The 26,887-nt window shown below is 30.1% G+C and overlaps 1 protein-coding gene across 1 annotated transcript in view; it reads left to right on the forward strand.

Moving 5' to 3' along the window:
- The first annotated feature begins 5,445 nt into the window (after positions 1 to 5,445).
- Positions 5,446 to 26,887, forward strand: part of LOC134727986 (CAP-Gly domain-containing linker protein 1-like) — a 63,137-nt gene continuing 41,695 nt past the window's right edge. The window contains exons 1-11 of the mRNA XM_063592384.1: positions 5,446 to 5,549; positions 6,540 to 6,760; positions 7,020 to 7,131; positions 10,650 to 10,736; positions 12,321 to 12,903; positions 13,520 to 13,772; positions 18,719 to 18,769; positions 22,628 to 22,687; positions 25,120 to 25,218; positions 26,040 to 26,185; positions 26,591 to 26,651. Of these exons, the coding sequence (XP_063448454.1) occupies positions 7,020 to 7,131; positions 10,650 to 10,736; positions 12,321 to 12,903; positions 13,520 to 13,772; positions 18,719 to 18,769; positions 22,628 to 22,687; positions 25,120 to 25,218; positions 26,040 to 26,185; positions 26,591 to 26,651 (1,452 nt within the window). The 5' untranslated portion in view covers positions 5,446 to 5,549; positions 6,540 to 6,760. The remainder of the gene's footprint in view (positions 5,550 to 6,539; positions 6,761 to 7,019; positions 7,132 to 10,649; positions 10,737 to 12,320; positions 12,904 to 13,519; positions 13,773 to 18,718; positions 18,770 to 22,627; positions 22,688 to 25,119; positions 25,219 to 26,039; positions 26,186 to 26,590; positions 26,652 to 26,887) is intronic.

Genomic DNA, 26,887 nt, shown 5'->3' on the forward strand with positions numbered 1-26,887 from the left:
GCACTTTACCATTTAAAAATCTTAGTTTATTACTTATACCATGGAAGTAGTATTAATTATCAAAGTTGAATCAAATTTAGACATACAGATCTGGAAAAGGTCTTTTTTTTTTTTTTATAAAATATCCTTTAAAAAAAAACACTTGAAATTTACGATTGGCCATTATAACAAAAATTGAAAACAACACGTTTAATAATTTCTTGCGTCCAAAGTGCTTTTCTGGTTTTACCTTCATCAGGAACGCTCAAAGCCAAACATTAGAAATCCGAAGATAGATAAGTACCGAAAATTGTCGAACAGCTATATGTCAAAAATACATAAAATAGCCAAAAATCATCTAGAGCCAACTTTGCCTGAGGGACTTGAAACCTTAGTTTCATAATAATTTCAAAATTTATGAACGAATTTGTTAAACCATGTCAGTACCGAAGCACTGACTACTGAGCTGATGATACCCTCGGGACTACTAGTCCACCAGCAGAGGTATCGACCCAGTGATGTAAAATATTGAAAACAACACGTTTGATAGTTTTTTTGCGTCCGAAGCGCTTTTCTGGATTTACCTTCATCATAATATAAAACGTTCCGATGAACCCAGCTTAATACAGCGGCAAAGTAGGAACCCTATAAACAGTTGGGACAAGTACGGATACTCCATTCAAGTCTGAATCTACTAAGAATTTGGATTGTGATTCAAAATATGACCCATCAAATAGGTCTCTACACCGAATGAATGTGCTCATAGAACTGCAAAATTTGAAATTAGACTTTCACCGTTTATGGTCCAATATCCAAAATATTTAAATACTGTGAGAATCAACATATTCAAGTACATGAAGGATTTGATTTATTTATTCAATGATAAAACAATTTTTTAACGGATTTCGCTTCATTAAAAAATAATATCTATAGCATTCTGCAAATTATTTATAGAGAATAACAAGCAAACCTTCCATAAAGTTCTTCGACAAAGTTACAAAAAAATTAAAAGAATAATTTCCAAAATATTTATCATCATAAATATATTGTCTTTATTTTTTTATTAAACCTACCTTTATTTTCAAAAGATCTAATGACGGACTATAACTTCAAACTAATTTTAGACTTAATTTCTAAGCTTCGAATACGATGCTTTATCTATTTTGAATTATGAATATTTTTTTAATTCCAATTAATAGTGGAGTTCATCTGTGCATTTAGATTGAATTTAAATATTTGACATAACATAAGTTTCTGACAGTTAATAAAAGTGGTCTAAAACATAAAAAAAAGGCATATAACTTTTATGGTTTAATATCGAAAATCAAGATAAATAATAAGATTCAGCATATCCAAGATCCTCATTCATTATTCATGTTATTTGTTTTGTTAAAATCAACTTTAAATGTGGATACTTCTACTCAGACTTTGTAAAACGTCACCAGTGTCTGAGCAGAAAGTTGATGAACCAGGGGTTTGTCAAAGAACGTCTCGTCCTTTTAGTCCTTTAAAAAAAATTATCTGAAGACATCAACAGCTTGTTGATAAATAGTCCGTAATTTAACTTCACAAATAATACACGAAGGTCTTGACGTATATGTTCTAGGTACTGACGTTGTTTATCTTCTTAGGCACCAGCATATGGCGTATATGTGTCTCAATTGATACGTTACTCTATAGAGCTAGCTCAAAGTACGTTGATTTTGTTGAACGAGGGATACTGCTTTCTCAAAAGTTGCTAGGACAGGGCTATGAATCAATCAAATTAAGGTCATCACTCAATGAATTTTACGGTCGCCCTAGCCTCATGAACTGATTGGCCATTAAGAGCACATTATTATAAAACACTCAAGAAATTTTACGGTCGCCCTAGCCTCATGAACTGATTGGCCATTATGAACACATTATTATTTTGTATATAATAAAACATTTGGATCTTCCTTACGCTGAATCGTATTTAGATTGAGGATATTGAACAACATCAGATAAAAGTCCAATTTCAATGTTTTCATTTCTTGAACAACATTCATTCTGTATCAGAAACCTATGGTATGTCAAATATCTAATCACAATTCAAATTCAGAGCTGAATGAAGCTTGAATGTAGTGCCCATACTTGTACCAACTATGCTGTGTTCGACATCTGTGGTCGTATGAAGACCAGCGGTGCATTTTATTTTGAGATTTTGAAACGCCGTCACAGAAAACATCTCAGTGCACTTTAACTATCGCTTTCTCGTCTTTGTTACAAGTAAGACAAAAGCGTAGAATGTATTACGTACAGAATAATTTCTTAGAACAAGAGAAATACATACAAAGAGTATTGTTTCGTTTTACCAATTATGAAGGTGTTCTATAATCAATATTTATAAAATTAATTTTCAAAACAGTCTTTAGCAGTTTTTCCTATAAACATATTTTATAGTATTTTTCAATTACTGTAAGTCATTCTCGAGACATATTTTGTTGGAAATTATAATATGGAAGAGCTTATTCAAATAAAATTTGAAATATCGTATAGCTCATCAGAGATATCAGGCTAATAAAACAACAAGTACAACTACTAGTATATGTAGCAAATTTCTCTTTAGATTCTTAACCAATATATGCCAAAGTCGATAAGGGGCTGGTAATCATTTAAAAAGATAAAACAAAAGCTATGTGTTATACTATTCTATAAATATTGTCAAAGGTTTATAATTTTCAACCAGTAATTGCCGATGAATACAAGAAAACCAACATTTAATGACTCCTTTATAAATATATTATGCTCACAAAAAGTAAAATCACAAAAATACTGAACTCCGAGGAAAATTCAAAACGGAAATTCCCTAATCCGAAATCGCAAAATAAAATGATAAAACACATCAAACGAATTGACAACAACTGTCATATTCGTGACTTGGTACAGACATTTTCAAATGTTGAATTATAAAACTCTTGACTTTGAGACAATGTTTGGTCAGAATACTAGATCTAGCTCAACACAGTAATGAAGTGTATATTCAGCAATATAAAGTAACAATCGCGCTTAGGAAAAACCCTGATGAAATTTGTTTCAAATAGTGCAACCAGACAGATGAAATTGTTCATTCACTCACTCTAGAGCTCGCTCTCTCATTCATTTACTTTCGCTCTCTCATTCGTTCACTCTTGCTCCCGCATTTGTTGACTCCTTCTCGCTCGCTCAGTTATATCAATTTCCTTTAGATCCTCCAACGCAATTTTCAACCCAATAGGATATACACCATGCAGTATGTTTGGTGCTTGATTACGACAATGATTGGTTCTTCTCCGTTAGGGCTATCATCAAACCAAGTCCGTCTGGGAAAACGTCACGCCTAAAAGATCTGTGAAAAGTCGACACTCTAACCTTAGGTTAAATAAAATAAAATTGAGAATGGAAATGGGGAATGTGTCAAAGAGACAACAACCCCACCATGGAAGAAGATGTAAGCAAAGAAAATAAACAAAATGACAATAATACATAAATAACAACAAACTTCTAGCAGTTAACTGTCATGTCAGCTCCAGACTTCAATTAAACTGATTGAAAGATTATGATTTCATAATATGAATATCAGGCACAATTCTTCCCGTTAGGGGTTTAGTATCATATCATCATAACATATACATTGTATGAGAAGAACATACATGTTATCATGCCAACAACTGGTTAAATTGATTAGGTAAGGTTCAAATATATAATATTTCAATTAAAACTATATATGGTGTATTGGCTATTGATTTCTTGTAGTTTATTTTAAATGAAGAAATCATTCATTATGCTCTTATTTGCATTTTGATTGTTGGTTCATTTCAGTTTAATGTAATTAACTTAATAAGGTTAATATATATATTTTTTATTGTTAGTGATAATGTTTGTCGGTGAGAAGAAGTTACAAGTTTCCTGTAACCACCTCCTATCGTGTTCAACCCAGATCCTTGGCAAATCTCAGAGAGAAAGCATGGCATTGCAAGATCTTAAAGTTCAGGTTCAATATTTGATTTGATATAGTTACATATTAGACATGTTAGACTCTGGAAATTAAATAACTCGATCTACTATCACAGACACTTAATTTGTCTCAGACTTTTCCCCCTATATATATTTTGTACCTGAACAGATTAAGGTACATAGTTAAAAAATAATCTAAGACAAGTATAGATCATCATCTGCTATATTTAGCATAATTTAAAATTCATACATTGTTACGTTCAACACCGATTATACGAAAGTGTGTGCAAATGGTGTGTGATCCCAAATTCCCGAAAAAAAATGGGCTTAAGGATGTTTGCTCCTCCATTTTTTGTTTTTTTTTGTGTCAGATTTTCGGAATCCTATGGTTTTATCCATGTATTGTCATTAAAATATTTTGCTCACTAACCCCTACTTTTCTTTTCATAATTTTATTACATAAAGTTTAAAAAGCCATATTTTAAAAAAAATGTAAAATTCTACGATAAGGAGAACACGGACCCTCCATTTTTTTCCCACTTTTTTAGTTTCTTTATTTATATACTATCAATTCATTATTATAATAGTCTTTTACAAAGCTTGTTATTTTTTAACAGAGTAGCGAACACCCTTAATACAGAATTCCCGAATATATAAATCATTCAAGTTAAAAAAATTGTTAATCATGAATTCCCTTGTCCGATAAGTGTAAATTAAAGTCCCGCGAGAAAAAAATAACTGCTGAAAAAAACATAAAACCATTCAAACGGTAAATTTTACCTGATTTAAAACATTTGTGCCAATGATATCTTTAACCCTCCCCCTTTATAACTTCGAACTATGGCGTAAAAGAAAAAAAGAAGCTGCTGAAAATCTTCTGCAGATACTGAAACTTTTGTGTTCAAAGCAAATAACCCTTTTTGAAACCTTCACTTTATAATCTGCCGCAATCATTGCAATAACGGGCTTTTGCTTACAAACATGCATTAATTTTAGATGTTATTTCTGCTCTTTTTAAAATTTAAGTCGCATACTGACAAATTTAGAATATTTCTGATCATTATACTATGAATATCATGATAATTTCACTTGTTAGGACTTGTTTCAGTGAGTCAGAGCATGATTATAAAATTCCATCATCAGTCTGAGAAATCCATAACCATCTTTATTCTTTTCAAGAGACAAGTTTCCTCTGCTTGGTTGCATTATTTTCAATTATTGTTACACATGTACACGAAGGATGTATCGTTCTCATGTTTTGTTAAGGTATGTTGGGTGTTTCAGGGAAATATGATGTTTTCAATCTTATTTATATTCTATTGTCATTTCAGTTCAATAAAAATTTAAAAGATTTATGATCGGTCGTGTAAACATTTGATGTTGACGTTTTTCAATTAAAATCTTAGTTTGCCAAACGAATAAAATCATCTTTAATAGGCAAGTGCCATCAATCAATAAATTTGATAGGTGCTCGCACGGGACCAAAAATCTTTTAGCTAAAATTTAAACCGGAAGTCATGGGAGAGTCTGCGCACTGAGTCATCAAGATTTGACAACTTACCAAGGATAAATTAACTTGATTTCAGCTTCTGCTGCAGCAATTTGGTGCAATAGTGCGTCATTTTATGAAAAACACATTACTTATTATTTTCTTAATTTTGATATGCACCAAATACTGTTTTACTAATTCATCATTTGACCCTTGAATTAACTCGTTTTCCACCCCTCCGATCTACCTCTGAAAAGTGATGTGACGATGTGTATCTTTTCATGTTTCTATATTTGTCTGGGCAGTTAACAAGTATCCATATAACCGATTTATCATTTTTGAAGATAAATCTCAATGTTACTCATAGCTTTAAACACACAGAACAAGTTGAATTTATTAAAACATGAATAGTTGACCCCTCCCTGATGGTTAGAATATTGTAATTTTCTGTTGAGGTTATCTACAGTCTAGCCAGATGCCCTGAGATGGTGTATAAAGAAAATATGTTTATATATATGATATAGTTGATACATTTACAAAGTAGCATAACACAAACTCTGAAAGGTTTTTCAAACCAACTATGAATACAAATCCATGCAATATGACATAACATTCTGTAATGCCTGTATTCTGTATAAATAACATACACAATTCAGAGTTTACTAATTTAAAAACACATGTACTTCAATGTGGTTTCACTAATTAGCAACAAGAAAAATTAATTTGTGACAAGAAGAATAAAGTATGGACAATGATGGATAAGGAAACAAATTTAGCAGCAGATAACAAAAATTTATAATATAATTACACCTTAAGGTTTTGATTGGTTGATAGCCAGTGTATTTTTACCCCATATTGACAGAAACGGGTATGGATAGTAAACCCCATATTGACAGAAACACATGCCTGTGATAATTGTTGCACTTTTTATCACACCAGGACAATAAAAAGATTTTGAGGAAGCAGCTTTTTTCTATAGCATGAAAATAGTAATTAAAAATGTCAGTATGTCAAGATTTAGTTACTCACAGACAAATATTAATTCAGTAAAAAAAGTACAAAAAATCACCAAAATGCAGTTGACAAAGAAATATATAAGATTTTTCTGTTATAGGTGTAGAAAATAAAAAGAATGGTTTGACCCAGTTGTATGTGGTAAGAAAGACACTTGATAAGTACAAGACACAAAAAAAGAATAGAGATTTGGTCAACATCCTGCTCTGGTTACAGAAAATTACAGCAATTTCTTAAGATCTCAGCAAGTAGTAAATCACCCTACATGTAGTATAAACCAGAGGAAAAAAGAAATGTAGCTAGTTGAATAAAAGTTTGCAGGTAAAAACTAAAATTAATGCATGAATGATTGTGTAAGGCATAGAATCACAAGTAATTTTCATAATAAAAATTTACTTGTATTCCTAGTCATGACAGTGTTTTTATTAAGAAAAATATAAACCTAAGTAGAAAAGTGTTAAAAAATGTTATTTAGAAAAGGCACGGCTATATGATTTAAAGGAAACTTGAAATAATTATTAAAATTTTCCATTTCTATTTATAAAAATGGATTCCATTATTAATAACCTTGGTTTTGCAGATGAGTTTACCGAGACCATCAGGGCTGAAAGCCCCATCAAAGATTGGCAAGCCTACAGGTCTGCCCCAGCCAAAATCAGCTTCTTCTCTTCCAGCTCCAGATAAAGCCAAAAGTAAGATATAGTATACATGGTATAGTGTAATAACATTATGTGTAGAAACAGCATTGTGATGCATGTACATGTATTGTAATTATAAACAGTTCGTAATTCATGATTATTCTGTTGTAAAATATATTACAAGTTAGGCAAAGTTGTTTATTAACCCTTTCTTCCATTGATTTTTATTTTTGCATACTTGATTCGCATAGGATTTTTCAATAAAATGCTGAAAATATGCTTTAAAGTATTAATGCATTGTGAAAAACAAATATTTCATCAAATAAATTTAAGTCTGATGTTCCTATGATATTACTTTTCATATTGGATACAAATTTTATTAAGTCTACTGCAGACACTTTGAAGTCAAAGCTTTTCAACTGAGGTACTACATAGGCTTCAAAAGGTGTCATTATGGAGTAAAGGGGGTGGCGTCAAAAGGGGTCACTATGGAGGAAAGGGTTAATATCATATTCTGTTTTCTAGTGTATTCAAAATATACTTTTGATATGCAGTTCCGCAACAATGTTAATCTTAGGTCACACGAGTAGGTAAACTATTTTTATTCCAGTGGAATCTGATAAGTTTCACCATACAAGAGTAACATATGGTGTACCTGAAAAAGAGGTATATATGTGGAATATCAGGCTATATACATGATATACTATAGATGTACAATCTTAAATTGAATGAGAAATATATTACTTATTACCATTTGTAAAATCATATTCATGTCAATATTTTGGCGACACTACAGTGAAGTTTTTAAAAGAGCTGTTTGAATTTGTCAATCATATCATTACATTACAAGAACAGAAATATGGAAAAAATATCTACCATCTTCCAGTTCCATCTTGCATAGGTAGGTGTAAGAAAATATATTGCTGTTATTTCATAATTTTTGTGATCTTTACAGTTCTTCTATAAAAGCATGTAAAACAAAACATTGATCAACTTGCTTGCTATGTTTGCTTGGTTGTTTGCAAACATAGGTAGGCAGAGTTTCTCTCTGTTTTCATATATACTGGGATTTGATTGGACAATAAGAATTCACATGACATGAATTTACTGTTTACTGTCCAATCATATTCCAGTAAATAGTAAACAGACTGAATAAGACTGCCTACCTGTTGTTTACAAACATCCAAACAATTTTAGCAAGCAAGTTAATCAATTGTTTGTTTTGCAAGATTTAATAGAAGAACTGTAATAATTGCCAATATCATAAATATTAAATGTTTGCAAAAAATATCAACTCACATCTGTTTAAAAATTGGACACAAAATTTCTGAATTAACAGTATACATATTAAGTTAAGTTGGCTTTAATACTGTTCTATTTGAAAGAATGTTAAGAAATATAGAGAAATTTGACTTTTACAGGGACCATTCCAAGTAAGTTTTGTGTCAGGTGATTTTTTTTTAACAATTTGAAAATAACTTGTTTAATAAATGTATGAGGATATATATTTAAACAAATATTTAATGTGTAACAAAAGCTAAAAAATAATTACAATGTTAACATAACATATTAAATAAAAGTATAATGAAATACACAGTATTTAGATACATGTGTATGAGTTAATTGTAGGGATGTTTTGATTAAGACTGATTCAGTAAATTCCAATTCAAACCAACTTTACCTAATTTGAATTGAATTACCAACACAGCATTTTATTTACATTAATATTCATGTGATAGAAAATGTCATTGATTGCATTGGTTCAGGCAGAGAAAATTTTGTTATGACAATTTATTCAGAACAGGTTGGACGATAATTAATTTAAAAAATGATGCATGTATAAATGTGTGAGCAGTAAAAGAAATGTTCTTAGCACCACCAAAAATTAGCTCTTCTTTTATAATTTAATAACGTATTCCATTATTTGACATCGTCTTATTTATGTTTTTAAGGTCTTTGATTTTTTCACCTTAATCTAAACTTTCAAAATAGATTACAAGTTATGAGTAAATGTAAATGTTTCTCTTAAGATGTTTGCAAAACAGTTGAAAATTCATACAATTGTTTTAATTTGAAATATATTATGTGAAACTTTAAAATGTTATTTTAAATTTTTTTTTCAAGTGTTGTTTTTATTGAAATATACTAGCTTGGAACGGGAAGCTGTTTTATTATACAAACTGTCTTAAAGACTTTTGGTTTCTTTGTATATATATTATTATCATATTACTTAAGTTTTATGGATTTTTTAATGTACAATGTTCCATTTTTACCATCATTTATGAAAAGTTAACTGTTAGTCAAGGGAGATAATTTCATCAATTAGTGGAACACTGAACATTTTGTTTACTATATTGTGAATTGACTTTTAAGAGAGAGAAAATTGTTGCCTCCCCCATCACTCTGCTTTATTCACTCCTTAAGCGAAAATTGGCTTATATGGCTACGGAAGTCTCAATCAGGTAAAGGTAACAGGGCTTTCCTTGCTTATACTGTTAGCCCTATTCACCGCCACGATGAGGATAAACTGGCATGGCATCCTTCACCTTCAATTCTTATCAAAATCAATGCACATGCTTGCAGGACTTTACAAATTAAACTGATAGAAATGACGCCATTTTTATACCACTTGGAACACAACTTTTGTTCAATCTCAAGTACTATTAATAAAGTTGATCATTGCCCCATGATAAATTTGTGAAGAGCACATACCGTCATGTCAGATATATATGAAATCTTCTTTAGTCTCAGGAATGCATGATTTTCTATTCATATTTTTCTACTTTCTCTTGTTTCTTAAATATATATATATATATATATGATATAATTATAATATCACATTCAATATTCTGGAAAGCAAAATAAAGCTCTACATATTTCTTTTTGACAAACTTATGCCGTATAATAATAAAATGAAATACCTGTCAGTTATTTTTAAAATCTTCATTTAATGATTTATATTCAACTTTGCTTGGACATGTTGGAATTGTTTTTAAATAGCAGATTTAAAAACATTTCATTCTCATAGCGTTTCATGGTCTTAAAAAAGATTGTATGTGCCAATATCTCAGGTCTGAATAATTTTTTATGATGAATGATTTTTTCAAGACCATCCAAGATATCATTTTTTTTCTCACTCTATTTGAAACTTTTTATTTCAAAGCATGTTAGTTTCATATTAACTTTGAATGTTTGCAGTTTCTTTTTGTATTGATGCATATACATATTATTTCAAAATTGCCATTCTATTCAAGGTTTAATGTTGGAAATGTTTGCTTCCTAATTCTTTATGGGATGTGCAACCTCAGGATCAGGAAAATAAAGTTTTAAATTTTGATCCTATAACTCATTTGCCATTTAAAAATATTTGAACATTTGAAAAATTATTAAAGTTATCTATAACTATCAAAATAACAAATCTATATATATATTGATGTTAATTCAACTCAAATGCATTTTTATTGACTTTTCCCCCTTGATGTCGACATGAATTAGAATGGCAGTTATCTCCCCCTTTTACCAATTGAATGTCTTGATTGTGTGTTGCTATGTTTCTGTTTATGTGTTGCTAGGTGCCATTGCTAAAAGTGCTCGTGCTGCAGGTTTTAGTGCTACACAAGCTGATAAGTATGCCACCACTGTTGTCAATAAACTGCCAGGTAATTTATGTTTCCATGGTGAAATAAGTCACTAAATGTCAAACTCTATCAAAAGTTAATTTATGCATATTGGTTGATGTGATACTCTGTGGTCAAATTGTCTTCTTGTACAAATTGACTACACACAAAACTCTCGATTCAACCATTTTCATGGATGCTAATTTTCAGAATTGATAAACATAATTGATTTTTTTTTACATTGTTTTTTTTTCTTTTCTGAGTCTGCATAGCAGCCTGTAGAAAATGTTCTTTAGTTGAATACTAACAATTGCATATTATTAACATGCTGAGATGACAAAAGAGTAACTAAAACTTAACTGAATGTGTTACGAAAATGATAACTTTTGATTTTTTTATGTAATTATGCAGTAAACAATTGATCTCAATCAGTGAACATGGTGAAATTACATTCCTACTAAAGATTAAGCACAAGTTTGGTGATACATTTATAACAAATTATGCATCACCAAAACTTTTTCTTAAAATATCAAATTGATTATTTTATATGACTGACAAATTTAATACATGTGCATTTGAATGTTGTATGCCTTCTATGTTGCCTTTCTTGCATGCCTCTTGTCTTTCATTGTTTTATGCTTCTTCAATTTGCATATCTACTATTCTTATTGATGCTGGTAGTCAATCTAGCATCTGCATTGCAAAATTTATTTTTTGAACTTATCAATTGGATGGAATTTTCAGACCCCAAAATAGAAATATGGAACCTGTAATATTTTAGCTTAATTGTTTTGGCTGTATGTGTCAACTGGTAGGTGATCCTAAACACAATATCAGTAAAAAAAACAATTAGTTGGTATGTCAGAAACCAACTTGTATTTCCTTTAATATTGTTATATTTGGTGGTGTGTGGTTATAAATCAGACATAACGCCTCCAGGTGCGGGAATTTCTCGTTACATTGGAGACCTGTTGGTGACCTTCTGCTGTTGTTTTTTCTATGGTTGGGTTGTTGTCTCTTTGATACATTCCCCATTTCCATTCTTAATTTTATGCCCATTAAAAAACTGTTTATTTTTAAGCTTATTTCATGAAAACATGGTCAATCATAGAAATCGTGAAATTTAAACTCTACAAAGATGATAAACAGCTTTGTAGTTATGGCTGTTCCATTACAACATACATGGTAGCTGGAAAATGGGAAAACCATCAACCATCTATAGAGGAATCAGAATTTCTCTTATGTTTTAACTTTACTTAGCACCAATCAATAAATAGATTTGAAAAGTTCCTTTCCTGGGTCTAATGACTGGTTTTATTGTAGAACGGGCATTAATGATAACATGTACAAATGCACTTAAAATCATATTATTCATTCATATCCTTTGGTTGTCAGACTTGAGGTAAGGAACATTAAATTTAAAGTTTATTTTATAAAAAAAGTGTCAGTTCTTTAATACTATGAGATTTGAGAAAGAAATGTATGTTTTACCATTATTTTTCAGTCTCTATCAATCCAGACTCCACAGTGCGTCATTCTAGACTCTAATACATATTTATCTTCAAGCAGATTTTACTGTATAATAATTATATTCAAATCTAACTAATTATACATGATATGTTACAGGCCCTGAATATGAGGTACCACCCCCTCCATCAGATGATTTTAAGATAGGGGACAGAGTATGGGTAGGAGGGAGCAAGCCAGGTGTGATTGCATTTCTAGGCGAAACTCAATTCGCCGCAGGAGAATGGGCAGGTGTTGCCCTGGACAAACAAGAAGGCAAAAACGATGGATCAGTTAAAGGTATCAGATACTTTCAGTGTGAATCAGATAGGGGTGTGTTTGCTAGAATTTCTAAATTATCTAGAACCCCAGGACTTTTACCAATGTCAGGGCAAATGGACGATACATTGTCAGAAACTCCTATCAAACCAAATGGACCTGCAAGAAGACCTACAACGCCAAGCGTAACACCTTCAAGAGGAGTGTTTGGTTCTAATACTAGTTTAAGCCGAGCATCACCTGCCCCGGGAACCAGACCTGGAAGTAGACCCGCTTTGAAGGTTGGAGATCGTGTGTTTGTGAGTGGCAGTAAGATGGGTACACTACAGTACATGGGAGAAACAGACTTTGCTAAAGGAGAATGGGCTGGAGTCGAACTTGACGAAAAACAGGGTAAAAATGATGGTGCCGTTGCTGGTAAAAGGTATGGTTCTGCTCTAATGGGCTGTGTTATATTTAAAATCTTGTTTGCCTGAAACAGAATACATGTACTTTAAATTTCTTTCATTCTCACCTGAAATGGTAGATTAAGATTTAAGAAAAATCTCATTTTCAGCTGAGTTGTTTTGTAGGAGCTAATCTGTTCAAACCCTTGGCCAAATGCTTTTAACAATTTATTTCAGCATAACAATTATTGTTTTCTTCCGTATTTATGATGTTCCAAATGTATATTTTGTCAACTCTGGCTGACATAGCTTAAAATGTTCCAAATGTATATTTTGTCAACTCTGGCTGACATAGCTTAAAATGTTCCAAATGTATATTTTGTCAACTCTGGCTGACATAGTTTAAAAGTAAATATATTATAAAGATAATGAAGACATTTTGTCTATGGCCTGCCTTTATTATATATGTTGATAGTTGTTTATAACTCATGACCATAATTTTCAATATTGTGTCTAATGTCTTACATTTTTAAATAGCAAAAGAATAGAAAAATGAAAAGGTGTGTAAAGTCAATTTCAGCCAAAAAAAATGTAATAATGATAATTGCTGTAAGAAAATTTATCATGAAAAAGATTTTCTTATTTCTATTTCAGATATTTTGAATGTAAGCCAATGTTTGGTTTATTTGCACCAATTCATAAAGTCACTCGCCTGACATCAGGAACAGCTGGGCCGGGAAAACCAGCCACAACACCTACATCACAGTCCCGGTCGTTGATGAACACAAGTCTTCGTCTTTCCAAAGAAAGGAGCGGGAGTCAGGAATCTGTCAGTTCCATAAGCTCGTCAGCATCAAGTGTGTCCCGTAGCCGGGTAAGGCTTGGAGTCACCTCACTCGGCAATCAGGTACATGCAGTTTACAAACTCAATATTATAAGCTTTAGATTTGGCTTCAGAGTGTGACAAATTTGCATAATTGGTGATATTATATTATTTTTGATGAGGGGATCCTTTGTTTACTTGGTAACCTATTTAAGAATAACTTTTTAAAACAGAAGAATCTTATTTAAATGTCCACTGGGGAAACTAAAAATATTTTTTTTGTTATTAGTTTCGTATATTCAATCATAATTTCACTATTAGCTTTTCATTTCACTATTGAGCTTTTCTATTTGATATCTTAATAAAACACGATCATTAACTAACTCTGAGAATTAAAAAGAGAATTTAGATTGCAATCTTGAAAATTTCACTATCTTTATATAAGGTAACAAATCACAATCACTACATTTAATAGAGTTAATCAAACACCTTTTTAATTCTTTGGTTTTTACACTTTCACTCTTTTTATTTACTGACTGAATTTTCAAGAGAAGCCTAAATATTAAGCTCTGTCAAAAGGAAAATACTGAAGGTTTAATAATAAAGCAATAAAAACTTTAATAATTTACTCTAGGAAAAACATTTATTTAAGACAAAAGTTTATAACTCCATCTTGTCAAGACATTGGAAAACTCTTCATGGATAATTTTTTTTAAAGTTTCAAATTTTAAAGTGTTCTTTTGTAAAAGTGCTCACATAAAAAAAAGAAATAAAAAATACCAATGTCTTCCTTTTACCTGATTTTAGATAACTGATCTAGTTTAAATATGTTTGTAAAATAATAATGTCAATTTAAAAAAAAAAAAAAGAAACAAAACTTTTATGATGTCTTTAATATTTGGGGATGAGATTATAGGAAATATATAATATCACAATCTTTTATAATATTGTCAACTTAAAAAAAGAGAAACAAATTGAAATTTATCAGCTCCAGGGGTTTTACTAATTTCACCATTTCACATGATATTTATTTTATACCATCACATAAACATCATCAAAACATTGCACATCATACATATTCGTCTCATCAATCATAGTTATTTTATTTACTAATGTTTGTTTTTTGTTACATGTTCATTTTATCTGTTTTGTTTTGTTTCCTAGGATGCATTGAACTAAAATATATCAATTTTTTCTTTAGATTAAGGATTCTCAAAATTTTAGATTGATTGATTTGTTTTTAATGCCGCTTTCCGTGATTTTATAAACTGATATAGATCAGAAGTAATTCTAGTACATGTATACATCTCTGAACAGAAGTCGAGGAAAATCTAAGTGAAACGATTAGCCTGTAATCATTTGATAACGCATACTGTTCGGGGAGCATTTTCATGTATTCTCTGATTCTGATTAAACCACACAAAAAAACCAACTATGAAAGTATTACATTTACATGCAGGTTTGTCAATAGACAGCAAAAAAATAGCCGTTTAAAGTAAAGTGTAACATGGGTAAATTTTATTGTGAACCTACATGATACATATAATGAGTTTCTTTGGACATCAAATGACTGAGTTAAAAATAAAAAGCTTTATTATTTTAAAAAAAAACACCCAACAACTATGATTTAAACTATTTCTTACTTTCTATAAACCTCCAAGTATGTACCTGCTGTGAACACTGATTATATAATAGCATGACTTATTGTTGACTAAATATTGAAAGATTTAAATAATTTGGTGTCCCTCAATGAGCCTCCCTAGCAATGATCCTATTGGATGACACCTGTCTTTTATGTAATATGTGCTGTTTAAATCCTAAGACCATTTTCCTATTGATTGGCTCATTATACTAATCTTTGTAATATTGGCTCTAACTGTGTGCTGAGCTGTGAATGTTTGCTTCCCATCAGCTGTGTGCTGATCAATGAATGTTTGCTTCCGGTTGGCTTTGTGCTTTGTTTTTCTTAATGTTAATTGTTGTACTTGTATCCAGTGCAATACGTGCCTCAGTATGTGTTACATTACTTTTTTAATCATAACAAATTAACCTTCACATGTTGACAGATATTGTTCTTCTTGCAATTCATAATACTTTCTTGAATCAGGTTTAGCCATTCATGTAACAAAATTATTTCATAAGCTACAATTTTCTTTTAAATCTGTAATATTTTATGTAATTCTACTGCTCATACCCGATTAGAAGAAAAAACAATTTTTAGGAACTTGTCAAATCTCCTCAATATTTAAGTTTTTATAAGTCTATCACACTATTTTGGTGTACATTTGAAAATCTTAGTTACCCAGAATGCATAAGATTCTGAATCAATGAATATCTCATTCTAAATTTATGAATTGCAAGAAGAGTGATATTTCATTGAATTTTGTCATTTTCATTGTCACTTGAAACAGAGACTTTTGTCATATTTTCATTTTCAGTTCTAACTGAATTAAAGTAAAACTGCAAAATTGAATATTGGTTTAAGAAGACATGTGACCTAAAAATGGAAGTTTTGCCTTTTTAGGGCATTATAGAAATTATGGCATGGTTGACAGAAGTCTCTGGTTCTAATAACATATATTTATCATCCAACTTCCTGGAGCTGTTCACACTGCTTTTCTCTACAAAAATCTGAAGTAAACTGCATGTAAACCTATTATTGATGTGTATTTTATATATGTGTACAATGATAATGTGTGGCCACTGAAATTATATCTACTTTCTATTCTTGAAATAAGAAAAAATATAGCAATTATTTTTTTTCATTTTTGTTTATGGCTGAAAGTTTAAACTGTGTGCATTATATATATGTTTTGACTGATATACAGAAATAATCAATATTGAAAAACTTCTGTACACAATTTGCATCCCAATTTAAATAGTTCAATTTAAAAAAAATTAATGGAAATGTGTCAATTCTTGCTTGTTACTGTTGGTGGCCATACCTGTATAAATTGTGAAAAATCAGTTTAAAGGGTTTAATGTATCACAATATTTTAAATGTTTGACATCTGATTGTATGATCAAAGAAGATGATCAAATTAAATAAAAAAAAAAAATTGCAGGGGGAGATAATAAAATTTTGTATAATTATCTCCCTTCTCACAGCATATCACTATAAGGCATGTACAACAGAATTGCTAATCAATATATTATGATGATTTCCTCCATTATAAACAATTATTTGTCAATTTTATAGAATTCCTTTAGCATGTTCTCCTTCTAATATGTTATGTGTGACATATATATGCTACTTCAAACCTAACTCCATGGCTACTCTCTCCACCAACATTTGGTAGGAAAACTGTTGATCAAAGTCAAGCATTAAAGATTGTAGTCAAACAAACCTGGCTTGAGTGATGTTTAAACTCATAACCTCAGCGTTGACAGCCTAATGATGGCTTAAGAGGAATTACTAAGACCACTCAGCAACTGAGGTTCCCGCTAACAATAATAACTATCTGTCCTCAAAACTGTAATCATGAAAAAGGCATTTCAAAGGGATATTAGCACAGAATAAGTTGTCCACACTGGAGCATTACATAAGGGCTTTTTTGCCCTGAAAATTCTTGTAAAACTGTAATACCTGCAGTAAAGTAAACCTATTTGTAAACTTTAGTAGACAGAACATTAACTTGGGATTGATAACAAAATTTGGCTGTGACAAAATTAAGTTGTTGAGGTGCACGTATATCTTGACTTAAAGGATGTTGGCAACTTTTTAAAGTGAACAGTATGAATTCATAACATTTTACATATGACTATAAATGAGATTTCTCAAATTTGTTTTGTACTTGTGAATAGATAAACACTAAGTACACTTGTTGTGTTGTAAATAACAAGATTTTTCACAGTTTTTAACATTATAAAACTTATTGAGATTCTCATGCTCAATGAGATTATTCAAAACTACCAATTTGAAACAGTTTGAAAACATGCTAGGTTCTATTTGACATTTAGTTATGCTTCATGGATCATGTCTTTGATCATAAGGCTTTCCTGAAGCCTTCAAATACTGTGAATTTATTATTATTCGTGGGACACCAATTTTCGTGGATTTCGTGGGTACAGGTGAACCACGAAATTAAATGCTCAACGAATAACAAGTTTTCTATAGGCTTGTATGCAGATTTCGGCAAAAACAAGAAAATAAATATCCACAAACATTTAAGCTTTCCATAATCTACGAAAATTTGTACCCACAAAAATAAATGAATCCACAGTAGTCTTTTGTGCAGTACCAAGCTAATGATAAGTCAGATGCATCCATGAAGACAAGAGGTTACCATGATGGTAGTCTTAAGACAGATATTGTCAGATGTATTACAGTCTGTGGCTAGATGAGCTAATACGTTGGTAGATTATTTTCATTTAGACTGTCAAAGCTAGCCAAAGTATTTTGTCAACTGTGGATTCATTTATTATTGAGACACCAATTTATGTTTTATAATTGTATAAATAAACCTATTTTTCAAGAGGTTTCGGCCATTGGCCTTCTTCAGTTCTTTATTTTTCCTCTCAACTACATGGCTGACATCTACATGATTAAAAAAAGGAAATACAAATGTAATGTCGGCCATGTAGTTAAGAGGTGAAAAAAAGAACTGAAGAAGGCCAATGGCCGAAACATCTTGAAAAATTGGTTTATTTATACAATTATATAAAGTATGTTCCCTATTGGAATTTTGAAAACAAAGAATTTCTTTTTTATTTGATTCCTTCATGTTATCCTAGTCAGCATTTAAGCCTATAGAAAATTGTTCTTTGTTAAACTTTTAAATTTTTAATTCACATATTCCAATTACTCAATGAAAATTGGTGTTCCACTAATAAAAATGAATCCACAGTATATGTAATATCCAACCTGATGGCAGGATATTACTGGCAAAGTATGATGTTTCTCATCATATCACAACAGTGCCATGATAAACCGAATTTTAAAAAACAGAGGACAAAATGTTGCAGGTCCGGAGAAAATAAAATCTCCTACTTATACATGTAGTTGTATAAAAAATATTTTATTTCTACAGCTTCCTCTACATCATCAACGAAAAAGAGAACTTACGAGTACACCAATAGCGGTAAATTTTGAAGCTACTTCCCTTAAAATTGGCATGATTTGGTTTTGGAGCTAGTGATAACTGAAAGATTTGAAATTGTTTTACGCTCTCAAAAATTACATAAAATTGTAGATATCATTCATTCATGAAATTGTTGTGGTCACTTTTTTTCCAATGAAGAACCTGTTTTGATGATAAGTTTGTTAAAAACTCAGTTACAGTTGAACAGAAATTTTTTTAATGGGGATGTTTTTAAACAACTTTCCCACATTTGATTTTTTTTTATTATTTTTTCTGATTTGTAGCCAAATTTATGATATTTGAACAAAATTGAATTTTAAAAAGAAAAATAGATAAGTCAAGTGTCAGAATCCATATTTTCTTTCAATACATCACATTTCAAGAAATATGTTTGAGGTTTACAATTTTCATTGCAATTTTCTCAATATATAAAACTGATTTGGCATGCCTTGAAAGTTTCTAGCATTGAGCTAAATCATACATTCTATATCAGATGATAGACGATGATAAATATATCTGGTCTTGAAGTAAGTCCTCCTTAGAGAAAGGTGTCTGGGTATTGACAATTAAATATGACCGTAGAAATGTGGAGTTGGTTTGTTAGAATTGACGATGTTGCATATTTGTGCATTTTGTTCGTTGTTTTTTGTTTTTTGTAGTTGTGCTTTGTTTATTTGCATGAGATTAGAAATCAGATTACTGTGCCTGCAAAATAAATACTTTGTTTGATGACCTTGTATGTCAAATTTAAGTTTGCAAAGAAGATATGATATTTTTGAATGTTTGCAAATGAAATCTAGCATGAAAATAAACATAAATATTTGTAAAGGTATAAAAAGCAAATCTTGCTTTATTTTTTTAATGAATTTAAATCTTATATGTCTTCTTTTAAATGCATTTTGTGCCTTTTACATTATATGAATCAATATTGCATGTACATGTATTTGGTTATACATATATGTATGCCTGCATGATTGTCAGATAGCTTAGTGGTATAGTTCAATTCTTGTGTGCTGATTTTTAATGTTACATATAATATTATTATTATAGTTATATTCAAATTTTATTGCAAGAACAAAAATAAAAAATTTCAATAGACCTCTGACAAAACAACTTGTCTGAAACTGACTGCCTAAAAAAACTTCATCTTGCTACAAGGATTAGCATAAAAAAGAGATATTTTGAAGAAATAAAAAAAAGAAATGTTGCCTTTTTCTCTCAAGAATCATGATTTTGGTAATCATTTTTGTATGCAAAATTTCATCCATCCGATTCCAAATTTCTTCATTAGCTATAAAAAATATTGTTGTATGAATATGATATATATGGAACAGTGACCAAATTTTCAATACAAATATAATGTTGAGAAAAGGTAGTGTGAACATACAAATATTTCAGTCTGAGCAGAAAAGATAATCCATGTTAAAACAAATCTCAAAGGCATTATCTAACATCTAATTGAACTTTGCCCTTTTCTATTTTAATGTAGCTAGTCGTTGTTTTGCATGCAAGCTTTCCCGCTTCATTAATTGTCTTCTTACTTAACTGTCTATTTTTGTAGTGTTTTTTATTTATATATATAAAAAAAAAGTTTTTACCTGAAAAAAAAAGTTTTTACCTGAAAAAAATCCAAAGAAAACACTTTCTGAATCATACTACATTACAAACAAAAAAACGTCTGACAAAACAGCTTGTGGTATGATGGCAAATAAGACAACAATTTACCACTGTTCAAATGAAGTGGTTGTAGCCAATCTTTCACTAATAAAATGGTAAGAAAAGGTAAACTGTGTGAAGGGATTGCTGTAAAAGATACATGTTTACAGCAGTTCAGTCTTGGAAGGATACCAGAAATATAGTTTAGAAAAAAATATTTTTTGTGAATTACCGAATAAAATTTATAATATGATTTTCCATAATTAGAAAATAGATAATAATGATGAGATCTGCATTAAAAAAAAGATGACATTAATAAATGAAAATGGAAAGGGAAGCATGTTTTTAATATATTTACACTGTTTTTTCATACACATAGTTATATGCTTCAAGAATGCTTGTACAGCCAACCTACCTGTTTTTCAAAACACATCCAGGATTTTGTGAAAAAGAATGAAAAAAACATGTTTGAATTTTTTCAAGCACATTTTTGGGGTTTACAGAGTTTGATTGTGTGAACTTGGTTAGATTGAATATCTTAGTCTTATGCAAGAGAACAAGAGCTTTGAAATGTTCAGATTAAATTAGCTACAGTTGTAAGCATTAGTTGAAATATAATTTTTATGTATATATAACTGTGAATACTTGTTATGTTGATCAAATGACTTTAACATTGTAAGGCTAACGATGAAATGTAAGAAAAAATATAAGAACTTTTAATTACAAATCTTAAGGCATCTTATTTGAAGCCTTCCAAATTTTATGTTTTATTCACTTATGTGAAATATTTTGTTGGAAAACATTTTAGTATTTATAGTCTCTGTTTATATGAAATAAAAATTTCATAATAATAACTTTTTTTAATGATTTTACTAGCACTCAATGACTGACCATGGCCACATTTTAGTGTAATTTATATTTTAATTTATACAAGTATTCACTGTTTAAATGAATTGTCTCTCTTGACAGTTATTATAGAATTATCTCCCTTTACAGTTATCATAGGATTATCCCTTTACAGTTATCATAGTATTATCTCCCTTTACATTTATCATAGGATTATCTCCCTTTACATTTATCATAGGATTATCTCCCTTTGCAGTAATCATAGAATTATCTCCCTATACATTTTTCATATATTTATTATTCCTTCCTTTTCAGTATAGTTAGCTTGCATAGGATAAGATTTTCAGTTAAACCATATGTTATTTAATAGATCCAGCAATATCATGTTCTAAAATATTATTTTATTGTCAAAAGTTGACATGGTTACAGTTTTAGAAATTGGTTCGAATTATATTATAATGAACTCAGCCCTACGCGTCAGGTCTTATAAGATCATGATGCAGATTAAAACGAAATTTGGAAGTCATTTTTTTTTCAAAATATTACAATAAGATTTGAAAACTTGTAAAAAAAAAATAGAAGAAAAACTCATTCCCGGCAAAAATAAATACTCAATAATTTTAAATTCTTGACATTTTATTATTATTTTTAAAAATTAAAAGTAACAATTCAATTAGTTAATCCTTAATTTTTTTTTTTTTATTTCCCAAAAACTTTTGGCCACATGCATTATTCAGAAAGAGATTAAAATAATGTCTATATGGAATACGAATAAGATGTTATATTTTATAAAAAAATATGATTTGCTTGCTTATTATAAACTATTATACATGGATCTAAGTAAACTACATATATATTATATATACGTGAATATATTCAGATCATAACTATTTGATATGTATCTATGTATGGGTTTGAAAATTTTTCTTATTATCGTGAAGTTTCTGATAATATTTTAAAATAATTATAACCACAATATAGCTAGTTTGAGAAGAGTCAATTCTATTTACAGCGCCAATATAATACATCACTTAAAGATTTCTAAAACTTGCAAGAAACAATTTCAGATGATGAAATATTTTTTCATAGATGGAAAGAGCATCTTTAGATCACACATATAATCACCAGTAAAAATGATTTCAAAACAAATTTGTCCCCCCCCCCCCTCCCAATTTTTTTTTTTTTATATACAATACAATACAATTATATTCTGAGTTCACTATATATAATATTTGGTGATGGCCTCATGTGCAAGTATGCACTAAGAGGACTAAGTAAAAATGATATTGCTGGATAATTTTTGAGCATGGCTTTATACTAATTTGGTGTAACGTTTCTGTCCTTTAATTAACACAGGCCAAACCAGGTCATCGGCCAAGCACTCTCAATTTAACGGCAACAACAACTGCTTTGCAGGTGAGTAGTTTTTCTGCATATATACATATAATATATATTAGAGCCAAATATAGAGTTTATTTTTTATCACGTTACAAATATTTTAACATTCTTATATTTACATACTAAATAGTGTGTTAAAATTACATTGTTAGGCAATTTATACATATATTATATTATTTGCTTTTAGTTTTCAATTTATATTTTGTAATCTTTACAGAATAATTTTCATATATGAAGTTGAAAGGTCATTGTCAGATTTATTTGAAGCTCATCTCACAAATATATATTAAGAATGCCCAAGTCTTTACTTAAACTCACATTACCCTAAGGCCCAAGGAAACAACTATCAACACTTTTGGTCTGATGTATTTTAAATCACATATGAGCGGCTTGGGATAGCAATAAATGGACCTTATGCAAATGATCATGACATCTGTTAACCTTTTCCTCCATAATGACACTTTTTGACGCCACCCCCTTTCTTCCATGATGAAGCCTTTTGAAGCGCTTTGACTACAAAATATCTGCATCGGATTTAAAAAAATTTGTATCCAATATGAAAAGGCCATTCATAAGAATATCTGACTTGAATTTCATTGATGAAATATTCGTTTTCACAATGCATTAATACTTTAAAACCTGATGATTTTTTTTTATTGAAAAAATCCTATGTGAATCAAGTGTGTGAGAAAAAAAAATCTATGGAGGAAAGGGTTAACCTATTTCGGGTTGAAAAATTACGCTACGCAAAGTTTGTAACTGTTTGAAAATTGAGAAGTTATAAGATTACTTTCAGCAGACCAAAATTCATCTTTTATTTGGTATTTGAATGTTCCAAAATCTGTCAAAAGTCTTACACATGTACATGTATACACCATTCTATAAGGTGGACTTCTATACGATGCAGCTGGTATGATTAATGGAGGTATTTTTGCCAAATTAATTGATTATAGTAAGAGCTATATTTGGTTAGGTATGAACACTTGAAGCTTTGTCTGCTTGTTCATTATGATGTGAACTTAAGATATATGCCTGAAACAAGGAATTATTTGAATCTGGAATAATTTTGAATTCTTGAAAATTGATTAGAAATTTATGATGAAAATTAACCCAACTAAATAGGGTTAGCCATGCACACATGGCTAAGGGGAGTTAGTTAGTTCATACTGAAATGATAGTGAAAGTAAAATTAACATTAGCCATGAGCGCATGGCTAACCCTATTTAGTTGGGTTAGTTTTTATCATAAATTTTTTATCAATTTTCCAGAATTCAAATAATTCCTTGTTCTGATTAGATTTTTACCCAGAATTTCCAATTATCAGAACATGCTATTGTGCTGTGTGAGCAGGCATGGTAATCTAATGATATTGCATTCTTGTTGCCAATGGTATCAAGTTTTTTTTTTGCAAAATTATGGTTGTGAGACCCTTTGCAAAGGTTTCTAGTATTTTGTGACTGGATGGCATGCAAGTTTACAGTGATCCTTTTGAGTTCCTGAAAAAAACAAAGAGCAATCTTATTTTCATTTCTAAATCTGCATTGCCATGGATAATCGGAAATTTCATTGAAAAAAATCTAAATGGTAAATGTTATAAATCTATTTGTTAAACACACTAGAAACTAGACTAATAAAGAACTTCCTATCTTAAAACCATTCTATTGTTTTATCAAACATGCATAGATTGTGCATATGTTTTAACACATAGTTAATTTATGAGTTTGATTTGATTGATTCAACATCTACATCAAAGGGTTGGGGAGAGGAGTTGGCATAGATAGTCCAGAAAGTAAGACAAGTGTAGCAGAGTTCAAAAGACTATATTTTTACTGCTAATAGTGGAAGGCACATTATTGTGAAGCTGTAAATATTTGTAAAGCCATATATTTATATAATATGCAGTTTCCTTGTATTATGACCTTTCATGAATGTGTGATAATTTTCCCTTTTAACTTGCTTGTACTCATTGCCATGTCAATAACAAGTTGAGTTTATTTGCGTGTTTCTTAAAATTTATTATTAATATCGGTAAAGTTATTGCTTTTTTTGCTATAATTATCTACCACAAAGACAATAAAACAAGAAATTTCAGTCTCAAATGGTTTGTAACCAATAAACAGATGATTTTCAGGCTATTGAAGAAGTTCTACTTGATGTACACATACACTGGCAATGGAAATTGTACATTGGAAATATTATTGTGTTTGGCATTTTTTTGGTGTTCTGGACAGAAAATAGAGATTTTATTAGGTTCATTGATAACTGAATATTGTTACTACTTGTGTGTCTACAAATTATATGGATTTGTTTTCTAATTTAAGTGGATGACTGGTGTTGGAACACAAAAAATTCTGAAAATGCAGGATTTGCTGTCAAATATGTAGTTAAATAATTTTGTTTTTACATTTCATTTGAATAATTTTTATTTTGTTTTCTATTCCACTTTTAAGAAAGCCTTAAAGGAGAAAGAAGAACATATAGAACAGCTGCTGAAAGAGAGAGATTTAGAGAGGTCAGAGGTCGCTAGGGCTGCTGCACAATGTGATGAGGTAGTTCAATTAATTATAAATATATGAGATTATGTAAATGAGATATGACACAAAAAAATAAAAGACATCAAGAGAACAACAAAGTCATCAACAATAGACAAGTGTTTCTACAATATGTCAAACTCATCTCTTTAAGGAAGCTGGCTTGTCATGTTTAGGATTTTTTGTCAGATTTTCGGAATCCTCTGGTTTTATCCCTTTAAATGCCTTGAAAAAAATTGCCCAGTAACCCCCATTTTTCTTTTTGAAATTCTGTAACATGCATAATGATAAGCCATCTGTAAAAGTCTTATAAAATTTTACTTTTTAACAGTTTTTGAGAACTTTAACTTGTCAATGATAAAGCTATGAAAAGTCAAGAGAGAATATTTTCCCACCAATATTTCAATGGCTCATATCTCGAAAACAAGCACGTTGACCTATATATTTTTTTAGCTCTTTGGGATCCTTTATTAATTCCTTATCAATATAAACTAGTGTTTTGAAAAGTTAATTACTTTGAAACTGAGAAGTGAACTCCCTTAAATTCTTAATAGTAACAGAGATTATCAAACATCTGACATTAACAACAATATGTCTTCCAAATAACAAAAAAATGTTTGATTTGCTTTTTAAAAATACTGAATAAATCCATAATGCTATTTTAAAACCTGTAAACTTGACAGAAGAAGATATAGTCACTCTTTAACTTACATTGATCTGACATTTTCAATTATATGTGTAAGGCAAGTTTTTTTGTTCTTCAAATTATTAGACCAGGAAGAAAAATGATTTCATTATATAACATTTACAGTCATTGTAATATTTATGTCATATTATAGGCCGAAGGTCAGATGTCAATGATGAGGGGTGAACAAGAGAGATACAAACAGGATGTTGACGATACAGTTCTCAAACTTAGGTCCCTTGTAGCTGACATGCAGCAAGAAAAAGTAGAACTTGTTAACCAATTAGATACAGAAAAAAGGTAGATTGAAAAATTCTCTTAGGCCAGTAAAATATTCTGTCAAGAAGTTATTTTCAGCTAATGAGGATTTATTTTGCTGTGAATAATTGTGGCTGATGATTTTGGTTTTTCAATTAATTTTGACCTCTATACATCTCAACTTAAAATTAAAAAAGTATGATTTTGTCTTAGGAAGTAAGAGGACTAAAGAGTTTTCCTTCAAAGATATATATTTGATATTGTAATTTCTTCAATTTTTTAAGTCCCTTTTTTGCTGATTAAGAATCTTTTCTCTATTCTTATATAATTTGTTTCAGTCCATACCACTTTATGGCAAGAACTCAATTTTTAAATTTTTTTGCCGAGTTTTCTCCACAAACATCTTATAGAAATTCAGACTTTACAATAATTTTATCTTTATTTCAGAAAAGTAGAAGACTTACAGTTCCAGATAGAAGAGGAAGCCATGACAAAGGATGATATGGAGGTTGGTACTTACAAGATTTAAATGGGGTCTAAATTGTTTTAAGAGGTTTTAATTGACAGGATTTAAATGTTCAAGAACAGGGATGTTATAGATAAAAGTATTCATCTGACAAAATACACCTTATCACTATTTGTTTGCCATTATTGGACATCACAAAGATTCCTGTAAAATTTTGACATCATAATTAGAATATCTGATGCCACAATGGAAAATGATTGTTGTATGATGTCAATAGT

Source organism: Mytilus trossulus, chromosome 8 (assembly GCF_036588685.1).
Source record: "Mytilus trossulus isolate FHL-02 chromosome 8, PNRI_Mtr1.1.1.hap1, whole genome shotgun sequence".
NCBI lineage: Eukaryota > Metazoa > Mollusca > Bivalvia > Mytilida > Mytilidae > Mytilus > Mytilus trossulus.